The sequence below is a fragment of the Leptopilina heterotoma genome, unplaced genomic scaffold (genome assembly GCF_015476425.1).
Source record: "Leptopilina heterotoma isolate Lh14 unplaced genomic scaffold, ASM1547642v1 Lhet_65, whole genome shotgun sequence".
NCBI lineage: Eukaryota > Metazoa > Arthropoda > Insecta > Hymenoptera > Figitidae > Leptopilina > Leptopilina heterotoma.
This window is the reverse complement of record NW_025111152.1, coordinates 1,390,891-1,408,018: the sequence shown is the minus strand read 5'-3', so window position 1 is coordinate 1,408,018 and position 17,128 is coordinate 1,390,891. Positions and strand designations below refer to the sequence as shown.

At 27.4% G+C, this 17,128-nt stretch overlaps 1 protein-coding gene across 2 annotated transcripts; it reads right to left on the bottom strand.

Annotated features, from left to right (window-relative positions):
* Positions 1–1,409: 1,409 nt before the first annotated feature.
* Positions 1,410–15,568, bottom strand: LOC122509945. Of its 2 annotated transcripts, XM_043624285.1 has the most exons (13): positions 15,464–15,568; positions 14,737–14,855; positions 14,541–14,662; positions 9,835–9,883; positions 9,389–9,491; positions 9,016–9,193; positions 8,581–8,681; positions 7,906–7,980; positions 7,466–7,552; positions 6,750–6,980; positions 2,098–2,618; positions 1,858–1,997; positions 1,410–1,594 (listed from the first exon to the last, which is right to left on the bottom strand). In XM_043624285.1, exons 1-13 carry the CDS (start codon positions 15,473–15,475, stop codon positions 1,509–1,511), a joined length of 1,824 nt encoding a protein of 607 aa, XP_043480220.1. In that variant the 5' UTR covers positions 15,476–15,568; the 3' UTR covers positions 1,410–1,508. The 2 variants fall into 2 exon arrangements, with proteins under 2 accessions (XP_043480220.1, XP_043480221.1); XM_043624286.1 differs by lacking the exons at positions 9,835–9,883; positions 14,737–14,855; positions 15,464–15,568 and having other exon boundaries at positions 1,413–1,594; positions 14,541–14,645.
* Between the last annotated feature and the right edge of the window lie 1,560 nt (positions 15,569–17,128).

The window sequence follows — 17,128 nt, the reverse complement described above, 5'->3', positions numbered from 1 at the left end:
ATAGTAATATTGAAGCTCGTTCGTCTATTCGGCGCCGATTAGCAACTGCCTAGGCGTTTAGCTAAATGACGGATTCTTCTATTTGCCTACGACATATAGAAGAATGTTTGTTTAAAGATTTTTTAAAAATTTCATAAATTAAACGACTACAAAAGCTTCATATAGGTATAACAATTTCCCAAAGTATCAAGCCAATCCCAAGACTTAATTTTTGGCTGGGACATTTGAGAAATAATGCCGCCCATAGACGACTTTCTGCTTTAATGCGAAATGAAAATTTTCTCGACTTTATAAATTCACTTGTTTTTGAAATTTTATTTCCGAATTTCGCCCGTAGATTTGAAGTTCGTATAAAAAAACAAAATTTAAGAATCGATTAATAGAATTAAGTTACGATTGTTTTCAAACTATAATAAAATTTCAATTACCCATTCTTGTTGTCGACAAAATTATATCATTCATGGACACTGGAGATTTACATTGACTTATAATCGCTTCACCAATTAAATTAGAAATGAAAAAAACGGTGCAATTTCATTGCTCCGAATAGACTAAGAATTTAATACACATTTATAATTTTCGAACCATGAACAATGTATTTATTTCGAACAGTTTACATTTAATGTCAAGTTGAAATCCACAACGTTGATCAACGAAAAAAAATTATTCACTAAGCAAATTAATTAAAAATGACGCAGCAATATTGACACAAAAATATTTAGAAAAAAAAGATTGATGTTTAGGTTTAGATAATAATTATTTTACAATTAAATATTAAATTAAAAATAATACTTGAATGCATTAAATACATTTTTTTCGTTGATCAACGTTGTGGACTTAAAATACGTATTTATAATCAGTTTATGTACTGAAATTTTAATTAATGACAATTTATATATAAAATAATTATTGCAAATTGTAACAAATATTAAAATATATAAATATCTTAAGTTAGAGTAATAAAAATGTAACCAATGTACAACCTACTGGGTTATTTGTATCTGACAAGTTATAGCATATAAACAGCAACGTAAAATTTAACAATTTTATAAACTTTATAATATTAAAAATATTCAATCATTAAAGTCGTTGAGTGAACTAATTAAATTTTCAAACAAGTGTTATTAGTGTCCGATAAATTATAACATAAAAAAACATAAAACAATGTACAATTAAACAATTTATCAATAATGTTTGATAAATTAGAATACAAAAAAATCCAATTACTAAAATCGTACAAAATGTACTAATTGAAATATAAGCAATGTACAATTATATATGTCATCAGTGTCTTATAAATTATAATATAAAAAACATAAAACGATGTACAATTAAACAATTTATCAATAATGTTTGATAAATTATAACATTCAACTATTCAATTATCGAAATTGTAAAAAAGGAATTAATTAAAATTTAAGTAATGTACAATTTAAAAATATATCAGTACCTGCTAAATAAAATTTAAAAAAATAATATTAAATTATTTTTGTACCTAGTATTTCTCTTCATTCAATTATTGGCCATTTTCGAATAAGAATAGGACCATAACATGTATCTTGGGACAAAAGAATCTTCTTCTCCTTCTGAAATTCTGAAATTTTACATTTATCGAACTTATTTGATTATAAAAATTGTATAATATTATTTTTAATATCAATTAAATTTATGTACACATGTACTATTTTCAAAAAATTCAATTTAAAATCTGCTGAAATTCAATTATTTTAAAGAAAATTCAATTTTAAACTTCAATTCAATTTTAAATTTTATTTTTAAAGTTAATTATTTAAAAAAATACTATTTAAAACCTTGTAAATTTCAATTAATTATAGAACTTGTAACTGTAATACTTACCAAGAAGACAATATAAACATCTTACTAAGGATAGTTTATTATGACTCTCTGGGGGAATAATTACATCCAATTCCACTATTTCTCCTTCAGAGAAAGATAAATTCTCGAAAAATGCTGCATAACTATCTGCCTCATAAACCCTGGTAATTTCGGAAATGGAAAAGTTATTATATTACTAAATTTTTATAAACAAAGCATGCAATTTAAGTACTTTAACAATCATTAATGAATAACAATCACCTTGAAATTTGTAATCTAAACTGTGAAGGAGACTGCAAAGTAGGATTGCAAGTAGCTTCCTGAGCTTGATCTAATGTGGGCTCTACAACAGAATGAAAAGGTGGGTCTGCAGCAGGCTCAACATTAGACTCTGAAATTGGCTCTAAGACATCTTCTATTGGCTGATCATTCACTAAAATATTGGGTATTTGAATGGTATGTCCTAAAGTGCTTCTCTCACTCAACTCTTGTGGATTAGCTATTCTGCTATCAGTATTATTCACATCAGAAATATCCGCTTCTATCGGAGCCCTACTTATTCGTCTATCATGTTCTTGATTTTCTAATTCAAGAACTGCGTCATCTCGTGGTTCTTGCACACGTTCATCTACCTTACTTCTAACTTCCAAACGGAAATATGTGTTATAAAATATTTCATCAAACAGATCCAATGTATTCTCATTTCGTGTTAATTCTTCTTCAGTTCTTTCTAAAATACTCAAAGGTTGATGAATTGATGGCAGTATATCCTGATCGTGCTTCTGAAAATTTAAAGTAACTTTTTTGAAATTATTTTCATCATTTTAATTCAATTATTATTTTCTACAATTTTTAACTAAAATTCTTCTATAAATCCATTATTTTTAATAATTAATTAAATATATTACAAAATTTTACTAATTTCAAAAGAATTTGAATTATAAATTTTTTTTAAAAATTTAAGTTCTAATTAAATTTATTATAAATTGAAATATTATAAAATTTCAAATGAAAACCTTTTGAAATTTATCTATTTATGAAAATTGTAGACGCAACTCTTTTAAAATTCAATTACCTTGAAATATTTAAGTAAAATTATTCATTAAATTTATAAGTAATAATTTTATGAAAGGGTAAGTGTGTCAGTTGCTGCGAATGCTTCAATTGTTGCGCGTTTGTGAAATGTCTATTTATGTATCACTTATAAAAATATTAAAGTTTACAATTTATAGACTTTATAGACAATTTATAGACAATTGTCTATAAAGATATACCTACATTTAAAATATAATCCTAGTTCAAAAGTAAATGCTGACTTATTTTTAACTTAAACATATAATCAAGAGTATTCGACAATGATTGTAGGTCAAAAGTTCCAAACCAAATGTTTCAATTGGAAAGTTCCAATATGAAAAAGTTTCAAAATACAGAAGGTCCAAAATAAAAATGTACCAAAAGACAAAAATTCCAATATAATTTCCAATATATATGCCCACACAGCACCGAACCTTTCCTAAAAATTTATTAAAGATTTACTTGCAAACTTCGAAGAATTTACTTGCAATGTTTAGTAAAAACTGTGTAAAAATTTAAATGTCCCACTTCGGGGCGCATGATTATTCCCCAAATGTCATTTTTCCGAAATGTCATTTTACCGAACTGCACTTTTGCGAATACTCATTTTTGCGAAAAGCCAATTTTGCGAAATGTCACTTTTGCGAATTGTCATTTTTTCGAAAAGCTATTTTTGCGAATTGTCATTTTTGCAAATCGCCATTTTTACGAAAAGTCATTTTTGCGAATCGACATTTTTACGAATTGTCAATTTTCCGAAAAGTCATTTTTGCGAATTGTCATTTTTACGAAAAGACATTTTTGTGAAATGTCATTTTTGCGAAAGACATTTTTGCGAAAAGTCATTTTTACGAATTGCCATTTTTGCGAATTGTCATTTTTAAGAAATGTCATTTTTGCGAATTGTTACTTTTGCGAATCGCTATTTTTACGAATCGCCATTTTTACGAATTGTCATTTTTGCGAATAGTCATTTTTACGAAAAGTTATTTTTACGAATTGTCATTTTTGCGAAAAGCTATTTTTGCAAACTGTCATTTTTGCGAATCGACATTTTTACGAATTGTCAATTTTCCGAAAAGTCATTTTTGCGAATCGCCATTTTTACGAATTGTCAATTTTTCGAAAAGTCATTTTAGCGAATTGTCATTTTTGCGAAAAATACAATAGTGAATTTATAGACCTACAAGTATTCTATTGTATTTTTCGCAAAAATGACAATTCGCAAAAATGACTTTTCGGAAAATTGACAATTCGTAAAAATAGCTATTCGCAAAAATGACAATTCACAAAAATGACAATTCGTAAAAATAACTTTTCGCAAAAATGATAATTCGTAAAAATAACTTTTCGCAAAAATGACTATTCGCAAAAATGACAATTCGTAAAAATGGCGATTCGTAAAAATAGCGATTCGCAAAAGTGACAATTCGCAAAAATGACATTTCACAAAAATGTCTTTTCGTAAAAATGACAATTCGCAAAAATGAGTTTTCGAAAAATTGACAAATCGTAAAAATAACGATTCGCAAAAATGACTTTTCGGAAAATTGACAATTCGAAAAAATGGCCATTCGCAAAAATGACAATTCGCATAAATAGATTTTCTCAAAAATGACAATTCGCAAAAGTGACATTTCGCAAAATTGGCTTTTCGCAAAAATGACTATTCGCAAAAGTGCAGTTCGGTAAAATGACATTTCGGAAAAATGACATTTGGGGAATAATCATGCGTCTCCCCACTTCAATGAATGTTTATCGTCAAACTTTCCTGAACATATAAATTACATTTTCGGCTACTCTATTATAAGCGAAACTTTCCTGAAAATTTCATGATAAACATTTATTGAAGTGGGACATTTAAATCTTTACACAATTTTCAATAAACTTTGCAAGTAAATACTTCGAAGTTTGCAAGTAAATCTTTAATAAATTTTTAGGAAAGTTTCGGTGCTGTGTGGGTCTAAAAAGTACAAAATTTTAAAAAACAATAAAAATTCAAAAAATTTGTACAGGAGCCATCTTGAAGAAAGTTATGTTGTTTAAAAGATTTTTGTAATAATAGAATCGGATTTTTTACCTTCAGATAAATTATTGGTTCGATGACGCTTCTGAAGAACGAAACTTTTGGTCTTTGGAACTAAGAAGTTTTGGAACTTTTGGTCTTTCGAAAAAAGAAGTTTTGGAACTTTCGGTCTTTGGAAATTAAAATCTTTGGAACTTCTGTTTTGGAACTTTTGTCCTCCAACCTTTGACAATATATATTACTCTAACAGGCTTCGCACTCGATCATTACATTAAAAAAAGTAGTAAACAGTGGCTATCGAAACATTAAATTTGACGACTAAAAAACTCGTTTTTGGAAAATAATAAAATAATACATTTTTTATGTTAAATATTTAAATATTTTTACAGTTTTACAAAAATCAAAAATTTCAAAGACAAACCATTTAAAAATCCTTTAAAATTAACCGACAGATTAGCTCAGTCGGATATATGCCTGGCGTCCCTATTGAAAGCACCCACATGGGTTCCTACATAGGATCTTACGTGGGTTCTTATACAAAAACCTGTATAAAATCCCAGGTCCCACGTAAGAATCCACATGGGATTCCATGTTAAAGCACATGCATAGTTGGGACACGATTTGGAGTAGGAATTCATGTGGGAATTTAAGTTTGTGTGTCTACATAAAAATCCACATGGATTCCTATGTGAGAACACATATAGGATTCCATAAAGGATAATATTATATATAATATATATTATTATATATTATTATTATTATTATTACGTTCCTATTTCACATAGGTTTTCAAAAAAGATTTGATATGTGATTACATTAGGGATCTATTGTGAGAATTTTCAAAGCTTTTAAAATTATTTAATTAAAAATTAAATAATAAATTGTATTAGCATTTCAAATCATCAGTAAGAAAAAAAATTCGATAATTTGAAACACTTCTTCTGAGCTGTAAACTCTCAGTTATATAGTGTTCAAAAATCATGTTAACAGGGGGAGAAGTCGCTCTCGCCACCTGGCGGTGAAAGTATATAAACTGTGGTATTTTGTATCATTATTAAAAAAAACCACGTGAGATCCTATGTAAGATCCCATGTGGAAAATTATATTGGAAATAATATACGATCTCACCTGGGAATTCATATAATTTATTATTTATTATATATTTATTTAATATATTATATTTTATTTATTATTTTATTATTTATAAAAATAATTGGAGTTTTGCCAAAAAAAAGTTCTTAAAATTTTGGAAAATAATTGAATCGTTTCAAAGAATTTTATTGAAATTTTCGAGAATAATTTAGTTATTTCAATTATTAGCGGACTTAAAGTAGTGTAAATTCTAAAATTTTAACTGAAATTCAATGTTAAATAAATTCTTGTTAGAAAGGTCTAATGGAATTCTATTAAAATTTTTGAGAATAATTTCTTTATTTCAATTATTAGCGGATTTAAACTAATGTAATTTGTGAAAAAAAAAAAAAAAAGTAGCTTTTAGTGTTAGAAATCTGAAAAAGTATCAAAATAAAATGGAACGCTGGTTTAGCGGACACCGCTTTAGCGGAATTTTTGGATTCTGATTTATAATTTTCTTTGTCTTGCCTCGTTAAAGGTATTGTTCGCTTTAACGGACGACTCCCCCGAAATGACAGTTCGCTAAACTGGCGTTCGAGTGTAGTAGCAAATTGTAAAAAAGTAGTAAATAGTAGGTTTTAGTAGATGAGCGCGAAGCCTGCTCTAATTATTAATATATTACTCTAAAATAGATGAAAATGGTAATAGCGTAAAACAGAAAAAGTTTATAAGAACTCACCCTTATTTGAAATTCAAGTTTCTGTTGATACGTCAATTGTGCAGATAGTTGAACCATTTTGTTAGCAGTCACTTTTGTTAACTTGAATCTTGGTTTAGGCGCTGGAATTTCTGGTCCTTCAGGCTCACTTATCTGCGATAACCTTTGAGCCTCTGGAACTTGAATATTTTCAACTCTGGGAATTTTTTCTTCTATTTGTCTGTCTGCTTCCCTCTCATGAGCAACTGGACTCTAAGAATGTAATTACCAAAAATAAATTTGTAAAATTATTACTTCACATTCATAATCTTTGGGGTCGTCCATAAATCACGTAGCCCCATTTTTTGGGAATTTTGACCCCTCCCTCCCCCATGTAGTACGCTATTACATGTATTAGCGCTATTTTTTCCTCTTGTCGTATAGTCAATTGCTTGACCCCCCCCTCCCCCTCAAGAGGCTACGTGGTTTATGGATGGCCACGTTTCAAAAAATCCACTTTAATAGGACAATCAAGTTCCTAAAGTTTTAAAATTTGAATTTAGTAAATAATTATTAAAGTCGATTTTCTTATTAATTTTCGAATTTTAAGTTTCCATTAAGTCTGATGAAAACTATTAAATTCAAAAACTGGTAGGAAAATCGACCCAAAATTAATGTATTTTCTGTGGGGTCCTTTAATTTTTATCCATTTGGCTAATGCGATAAACATACTTCTAAAAATAATAATAAAAAATTACCGGAGGAAATGCTTCATTTACATCTATTTCTCCAGCAACGTTTTCATCCAGTCTTTGATCGGTCACCGTTTCATTGTCGTCCATCCTCTAAAATTACAAATATACTTAGAATATTATTTTGTCAATAAAATTTTAAACAGAAATTCGAAAAACACATTCTCGGAAAATTTGAATAAAAATCATTCCCATAAAGCATCCAAGCATCCAAGCATCCATTTTTTCCTAAAATTAGAAATTAACATGACTGTAAATCTTATGCAAGCACATTAATTACTTCAACTTTCATGAGCTTTTCAATTAAAGATTCAGAAAGTTGTAGGAAAGTTAATTACAAATTTCAGGAAACTTTCAATGATATGTTAGGGATTAGATCTGAAAATAAATTTAGACTAGTTTCGTAGAGTAACAAAAATAACGTTGCAAATGAATTTTATAAGTACCTGTAGTATTGGTTCATTTATCTCCATATTATCTTCAGTCGGTCCTTCCGTTTCTGCTTCAATCTGGTCTGTAACCTAAGATTCCACTTCATTCAATAAAACATCCTCTAAGTGCAGAATATCTTGTGGTAATTTTAAACTTAAACTTCATCAAAATTCATGAAATTTGTGAAAAAACGGTGAGAAAATTTATAAAATCATAAACAAAAATGAACAATAATAATAGAAATAGGGGAGAGCAGGATTGAAAGTGCCGTTAATTATATCTCAAAAACAAAAAAAGATTTTAAAAAAATTCAAATTTTTATCATACTTTAGTTTTTGATCAGAAAGAGGTAAAAAGGGGGAAAAGGTGAAAAAGGTAACAAGAATTGAAAAAAGAGGACTATCTGTGATGCCTGTTGTAATTGCTTCATTTTTCGAGAAATTATCCACTCTTGGTCGTGAGGCTGTAGTCTCCAAGTTAAGCAGAAAATGAAAAGCAAAGCAGAATGACTCTCCTTCTTGTATTTATAAAATTCTGCCTTGCATTGCGTTTTCTGCTCAACATGGAACCAACCATTGATCAGGGAAAATTAGAATATTTCTACGATGTCCATGGATATAATATCCTACCGACATCTTAGGGATATTTGAATTTCCGGATTAATATAGGTTGCTCTTAGATTACGTTACCATTGATGACATTTTTCTTCTTTTACTAGGCGTATCATCATGGCGAACAAAGGAGGCTGGTCTTTTTGTCGGAGTGTCTGGCACTAGGTCAGAAACTGGAACTTCAAAAAATATAACATTAATTATTGTTTTAATGAAAAATGTCTACTCATAGGAAAGAGGATCTGTAATTAGAATTTTTGATTTTCCAAAAACGTTTTTAGAACGTTTTTCATGTCCGCCAAATAATGTTCCAAAACATTTTAAGAACATGGATTTTAAATAATAATGTTCTAGAACATTATTTGTCGGACATGAAACGTTCTAAAAACGATTTAAGAAATTTTTTGGAACGAACATGATTTTTTGCCCAGAGGGAAGAAAATAGTGACGAATAAAAATTTCTTGAGGTAATTTTTTTTCTTTTTCTTTATGTCGTTATAATGAATGACTTACTATTTTCAGGGATTGCAATTTCTTCTGTTTCAGTAATATTTCGTGCTGTAGTCACATATTCCCTTGTTCGATCTCCTTCGCAATACTTTTCAAAAGCCAGCATCATTTCCTTTAAATTTAATTCTTTCTCCACAGGTGACGAGCGACCATTTGGTATATTACGAAGCAGATCGTCTTGCTATAAAATCAAAGAAGGGACAAAATTATTCAAAAATAAATTATATGTAAATATTTTTAATAGTCAATAATTTTATTATTTTTATAAAACAGATAAAAGAAATATTTAGAAATATATGAAAGAAAAGTATGAATTTAATATTTAAATAGGGTAAATGGTACAGTTTAAGAACTTCACACGTAAAAGCATCGATACCTGTTCGTTAAGAAGGTGTTCATCAGGTGGAGTAAGAGGAAAATGTAATTTTGGCATTTCAGGAGTTTTTGGTATATCTTCAATGGATATTGCGCTTTCTGGTCTAAAAAATGTCGAAATTGGAAAGTTATACCACAACCAAATAATTAAGGAGTTAGAAAGTTAAAAAAATTAGTTCCAGTCCGTTTTTCAAAAAAGTACATTTTTGCCACAGTATTTTTGTTTCAAAAAAGAAATAAAAAAAGACTGATCAGCTGGTCACTTTTTAATCGACCATAACTTGTATTTCTTTTTTAATTTTTTAGACTTGGAAAAATTATCTTTCTGAAACTTTTAATACTTGGAAAATTAATTAATTGGAATATATTTTCTAGAACTTCTGTATCCCAATTGATAAACTAAATAATGTTCTAGTGTTAATATTTTTAAATAAAAATTATGTATACCTTGTCCTTTTCTTCAACTGTTCAGAGTGTAGTAATGAATTAGCTCTTTCTGATAGAAAAAGAGATTAAATTATATTGACAAAGTTTAATTTAATTTAATTAATTATAATTATTTATATAAGGCAATTAATATTAATTTCATTTTGGCATCTACAGTTTTTTAATTCTATAAGTTAAATTATCTTAAGAATGAAACGGATATTATATATAATAATTTTGACGCAAGTTTAAAAAAATAAGAAATGAAAAATTATGCTAAGTTTATAGTTGTTTACGGTGACAAATAAGTTATACCCATAAGAATAAAAACCACCCAGAGTAACACTGAGAATTATATTTTTTAAATTAATTAACTCTGTTTTATTATATACATTAGGGTGTCCGTTATTTCCCAAGTTAGCTATTTTCATTTGGGTATCGTCAAAATCGTTTCTTTTTGACCTAAAAACAATTCTAGAAACTAGAAAAAATTTTTACGATGCCGTTTAACCCTGCCTAAATAACAATACTTTTCCCATTTAAATAACATGGGATTTTTGCACTTTTTAGAAAATAATTTTTATTTCGTTTATAATACTCTTTGACTAACCAACAATGCTTGATTTTGCTTCTATTATGATTCCTTTAGATAGTGAAATTTTCATATTATCGCGAAAAATTTATTACACAAGTTTTAAAAAGGTCAATTTCATTTTTATTGATTTTTCTGATTATTTTGCTAAATCTACTTATTAATTAATTTTTATTTGGTATTTCATTGAAAGTTTCTTGTTTTATGCATCCAATTGGACCATAACAATAATTTCTGTTCATAAACTATCCAAGAATCACACAGTAGACTGAATCCATTTCAAATCAGGCATGTCGACTAACTTCATGTTATAGAAAAGAAATTGTTTTGCTTGTCATTTTTTTTCTTTTGAGTATAATTTAAATTTCTTTCTTGGGTCTTGTAGATGGTCTTATCCTCTTCATAATCCAGTTTGAAATTTGAAAAAATATTAAAAATGATAAAAATAGGGGATGATTTTCTGAAAATAAATAAGATTAATTTTCTCAAAAACATCACATTTTTACTACAAATTCTTAAAATAATTATGAACATTTCCTATGAATTTTAAGTGGGCTTAACCATTCTGTCAATCAAGAGAATTTTTTTTTAAATATTTATTTTTGCAAATTTTTAAATTGTTAACTTGCATTTTTAAAAACAAATAAATCGTTATAACATTGTTGACGTGAACGATAACAATTTGAAAATTTGTAAAAATAAATTTAAAAAAAAAATTCTCCTGATTGCCAGAATGGTTTAGACCGCTTGAAATTCATAGGAAGTGTTCATAATTATTTTAAGAATTTGTAGTAAAAATTTGATAACAAAAAAAGGTGGTGTTTTTGAGAAAATTGATCTTATTTATTTCCAGAAAATCATCCCCTATTTTTATCATTTTTAATATTTTTTCAAATTTCAAACTGGATTGTGAAGAGGACAAGACCATCTACAAGATCAAAGAAAGAAAATTAAATTATACTCGAAAGAAAAGAAATTATAAGCAAAAGAATTTCTTTTCTATAACATGAAGTTAGTCGACATGCCTGATTTGAAATGGATTCAGTCTACTGTGTGATTCTTGGATAGTTTATGAACAGAAATTATTGTTATGGTCCAATTGGATGCATAAAACAAGAAACTTTCAATGAAATACCAAATAAAAGTTAATTAATAAGTAGATTTAGCAAAATAATCAGAAAAATCAATAAAAATGAAATTGACCTTTTTAAAACTTGTGTAATAAATTTTTTGTCCTACATGCGCGATAAACTCGACTTTCCGTGCATGCATAGCGGGCGGAAAGTAAGCTTTTGCCGCCCGACTACAAACAGCGGGCGGAAAAACTACTTTTCCGCCCGCTGTTGTCGTGCCCTGTATGTCCATGGGCTCTATAGGGCCATCGAAAAAAAAAGACATTTAAAAGTTAACGAATATGGCTAAAAATCCTTACTCGGGGGTTTTCGGGGTCGTTGAATCCAAATCCGTTGACGAAAATTCAAAATTCAAAATGGCGGCTTCAAAATGGCGCCCAAAAAAAATTTTTAAGTTAACGAATCTGTCTAAAAATACCTTAAAATGCCTACTCGGGGGTTTTCTAGGTCGCTGATTCCAAATCCGTGGTCAAAAATTCAAAATTTAAAATGGCTGCTTTAAAAAAGCTAAAAAAAAAATTTTAAGTTAACGAATTCGTTAACTTTTTAATTTTTTTTGGTGGATATTTTGAAGCCGCCATTTTGAATTTTGGCTTTTCGACCACGGATTTTGAATCAGTGACCTCAAAAACATATAATATGACAATATCATGATTTTTTAAATAAATTTTTTTTTGAACACTTATGGCACAAAAACTTTATTTTCACTCGACTGTGAAGGGGTTAAAATCGGCCAAAAATATTTTTTTTCTATTCTGTATCGAAAAAAAACAGATACGTATTTTTTTTATTTTTGTTTAATTGTCCAAATTTTCGAGTTATGAATTTTCTAAATTTTGGACTTTTAATTGTAGACCTATATTCAATAGCTTATAAGTCCGAAAATATTGAGTTTAGGGAAAAGTTGTCAAAGAATAAAAGTTTTAGTTTTCTTTCGAAATTTAAGAAATGTAAACAAGAAAATTGTTTTTTAATTTTTTATTAAAAAAAATTTTAATTTTTTATAAACAAATTAATTTTTTTTAACTTTGAGCCGGATTTTTTTATATTTTTTTTTAATTTATTTATACCTTATAATATAGAGAAGATTTTCCAAAAAGTCCCGAAATGGGCCTGATGTGTTAAATGAGTGTTAAAATATTTTCAAAAATCACTTGCAAGCATCACAGTGGGATTTTTTTTACAATTAACTATTTAAAACTGTCTACAGCGTAGACCCTTTAATTTAAAACAAAGAACACTCAAATAGATTAAAAATTATACGCTGTAGACAGTTTTATAAAGTTAATTGTAAAAAAAATCCCACTGTGATGCTTGCAAGTGATTTTTGAAAATATTTTAAAACTCATTTAACACATCAGGCCCATTTCGGGACTTTTTGGAAAATCTTCTCTATATTATAAGGTATAAATAAATTTTAAAAAAATAAAAAAAAATCCGGCCCAAAGTTAAAAAAAATTAATTTGTTTATAAAGAAAAATTTTTTTTTAATAAAAAATTAAAAAACAATTTTTTTGTTTACATTTTTTAAATTTCGAAAAAAAACTAAAACTTTTATTCTTTGACAACTTTTTCCTAAACTCAATATTTTCGGACTTGTAAGCTACTGAATATAGGTCTACAATTAAAAGTCCAAAATTTCGAAAATTCATAACTCGAAAATTTGGACAATTAAATATTTTTGGCCGATTTTAAGAGGTCGACTAAAATCTCATGTGGAATTGCCCATATATAATTTATATATAATAAATTTATTTACTTTTCTTAGTTTAATACTTACTTAAAGGTTTTCTAAAGTAGTAAAGACATAAAAATATTTAATAAAATAATTTTAAAATATAAAGATTTATCATTAACACAGGCTTCACACTCAATAATTAATTTTAAAAAAGTATCGAAAAGTAGCTTTAATACTGAAAAAGTAGTAAAAAAGTAACTATCGAAAATTAATTTTAACCAATAAAAAGAACATTGTTTTAGCCGATTCACAAAAATTTGATTTAGTATTTCCCTAACTGTTTCCTGATTTGAATCAAAAATAATTATTTTTATTCTAATCCTGCTGAGAATTTTAATTCTAAATTTTTGAAAAATTTAATTACTTTCCAAAGTTTAACCTAAAAAATACAATTGTATTTAAAAGTAATTTTTAAAAAAATAAATAAAATTATTTATTAAAATTTAATTTAAATTCTGTTAACAGGAATTAAGAAAATAAATTAATAATTTTTCAAAGTAAAAATTTTAATGTTATTACAGTTTGACAACAATTAAAATTTAGTTATTTCTAAAAAATTGCTCTATAACGCTTTTAATATTCAATTATTTATTATATAAAAATTTAAACGGAAAATCGTTTTTAAATCAATTATTATTAGAAAGTTCAACTAAAATTCAACTATTTAAATACAAAAATAAATAATATATTGAATAATTGAATGTGTTTCTCAAAAAATTCTTATAAAGAGTTAATAAATTTTTTAAAAAATTAATTCAATTTCTGAGAAGAATTTTATTTAATTCTTTTTAAATAATTGAATTCTCGTGAAAAATTGTATTATTTGGGAAAATAATTGAATAATTGTCAAGAATTAAAGAAAGAATTCAAGAAAATTTATAAATTTTAAAAAAAATAATTGAATTTCTGAGAAGAATTTTATTTAATGCTTTTTAAATAATTGAATTCTTGTGAAAAATTTTATTATTTGGAAAAATTATTGAATTCTTGTGAAACATTTTATTCAAATTTTTAAAAATAAGTAGGTAATTGAATTCTTGAGAAGCATTTTATTATTTTTGCCCAAAAATACAGAAAAAGTATCTTTTAGTGTCATAAATCTAAAAATGTATCCAAATAGTAGCAAATTGTAAAAAAAAGTAAATAGTAGGTTTTAGTAGATTAGTGCAAAGCCTGGAACATGAAATCGACTGATTCTGTGGATTTATCCTTATAAAATTTCCAGTATTATTTAATTATATAATTATTTTTAAGAATTTCTCACCATAAAGGATATTCAATTTTTCATGACGAAGCCGTTGTGCTCCTTCCAGAATAATCATTGTCCAATAAAGTCTGACTTTTTTTGTTATTTCTGTGTCATATAAAATTTCTCTTAAAGTATTCCTAAAATGTATTATAATTAATTTAAATATATTTAAAAAAAATTTATTTGTTTATTATAAGAGACGAAAATTTACTCAATTGCCTTCAGTTCTAGAGAACTGATTTCTTCTATAGAAATTGCTTTTCTTATGTTTTTTGCTTTAGTCGCAAGTAAACATTTAGAAACTAGTGGATTGTTCAAATAGATATCCATCTGAAATAAAAAAAAATATTTTAGTTTATTACTATTATTATTAGTCACTGATCGGGAAATTATTTATGAATATTAATGTTAAAAAAAATTATTTTCTTTAACTCGACGGTATATTTTCTAACCAACAAAAAATGGTACATTTCGTGTTTCTTTAAACAAAAAGGGAAAAAAATAATTTACACAATTTTAAGGGTTTTTCAAAAAATTCTGTTGATTTAAGGGCAAAAAAGAGAATTAACTGTGATTCTTGCAATTATAATTTTATGGAGATTATTCATAAGGTTATTTTTTTTAGTCATGAATCATAAACAAAAATTTACTTTCGAAAATCAAAATTATTCACCGTATAAAAGAACAAAATAGGAAAGAATTATCAAAAAATTTCTGAGAAAATAATTTTCTTTTTTTTATACTTATAAATTATTTTACTAAATAAATGTAAATAAATCCGTTAGGAATTCGGGAATAAAAAACTTGTGATAAAATTCTGAGAATTCGTGGTGAAACGTTAATGAATATTATATTTATCTAAAGAAAAACAAATCAAAGAGAAAATAAGTGAATTTCACTAACTATAAATACAAATAATATCTCAATACTATACGTACCTTGTTAATCATATTTTCACTTACAATTTAATACCAATTTTTTAATAAAATTCTTTCCACTTATTGGAAGTACGTTAAAAAATTTCAGAAATCCGTTGAAGAATTTTTGCCTCTAAAAAGCAAGGTTGTGTAGTTTAGCATTTTATTCTTGGCGTAAAGGCCAATACACAATACTTATAGAATATTAAGACGCTCTGCATGCATGCCAATGCATGCATAGTTGTCATGGTAACACATGAGAGTAAGTAAGTCAGAAAATTCAAATTTCATGTTTTTTCTCTCTTATACTCTCATGCTGGCAGTCCTGGCAGTAGAGCTGTGCGAGCGCCTTTAAAGACAACGCACAATAGCTTCGCGTGAAAGTTGTTCGCCAACGAGACGCATGAGTTAGAAAAGGACACAAATATATCTCTGTCCTTTCTTTTTATCTTTTGACCCTCCATCACACACCTAGGGAGGGATTCCCTCTCCGGTTTCAGTATTTTTTCAATAACTTTGTTTTCCACATTGCAAAATAAAATCAGGGTGGAGTCCCATGGCAGCGTTTTGCGTTGCGTTGTAATAAGAGAGAATGCAGCAAACGTATATTTGCGTCTTTTTCTCTCCCATTACGACGCAACGCAAAACTCATTCTTACGGTTACGATTGCGGTTCCGGTTACAGATCTATTCTGCGTTGGCCTTTACGAGGACAACTCTAATATTAAAATCCTCGGATAAGCTTAAAATTTTTATTAAATAGTATATACTGGCTATTTGTACATACAAGAGGCCATAAAAACAAAAGGAGAAGAAGAATACCTTTTGACGGTTTCCTCCTCAACACATTTCTAAAAAAACATTTAGTTTAAACATAATTAATCTTTAATTATGAGGCTTCAAAGCCAGTAGAAACTCGAAAAAGTGAGGTTATGTTAAGTAAAAAAATCAGGGGGGTAACACTGCTTTACAACTCGTGTCAACATGCTGACTGCTGCCACCGCAGCGCTGATTAACTTTAAGGCCAATATTTTGGCGGGAATTTAAAAAAAATATTATTTTAAATATTTATTAATTATTTTATATTAATAATTATTAATTTTGCAAAATATTGTTAAATAATTAATAAATATTTATAAATAATAAAAATAATGTTATTTTTTTTGAATTCCCGCCAAAATATTGGCCTTAAAGTTAATCAGCGCTGCGGTGGCACCAGTCAGCATGTTGCCACAGAATTATATGGAAATGTATAGGAGTGTCACCGGGCTGAAAAAAATCAAGTTTTCAAAACATTTTTTGTTCCACTGTTGGTTAATGACAAAAATATATTATAAATATAATTAAAATAAATTATTTAATGATTTTTTCATAACGCGGTGCAAAAAAAGGCACTTTTTTGCACCTTGTTATGAAAAATATCGTTCGTAACTAGTGCTAGCAGTTGCCAATTTTTGAACGAGCACTTTTTTTGGAACAAACTGTAGGCGAAGCTTCGCTTCGCTTACAATTTGTTCCAAAAAAAGTGCTCCTTCAAAAATTGACAACTGCTCGCACTCGTTACGAAATATACTATTTTGCTTATTTGTTAATGTTGCATTATTTTTACATGTAAACCATGTAGACGTCAAAGCGTCGGCGTAAAGGCGGAAAGCGCAATTTACTAGATTCTCCTATGAAAAATTAC

Coding starts and splice junctions, on each gene's coding strand:
- LOC122509945 (XM_043624285.1), bottom strand. Junction 8,682..9,015: donor AATTGCAATCCCTGAAAATA/GTAAGTCATTCA, acceptor TATTTTTTGAAG/TTCCAGTTTCTGACCTAGTG. Junction 7,553..7,905: donor TAAATGAACCAATACTACAG/GTACTTATAAAA, acceptor TTGTAATTTTAG/AGGATGGACGACAATGAAAC.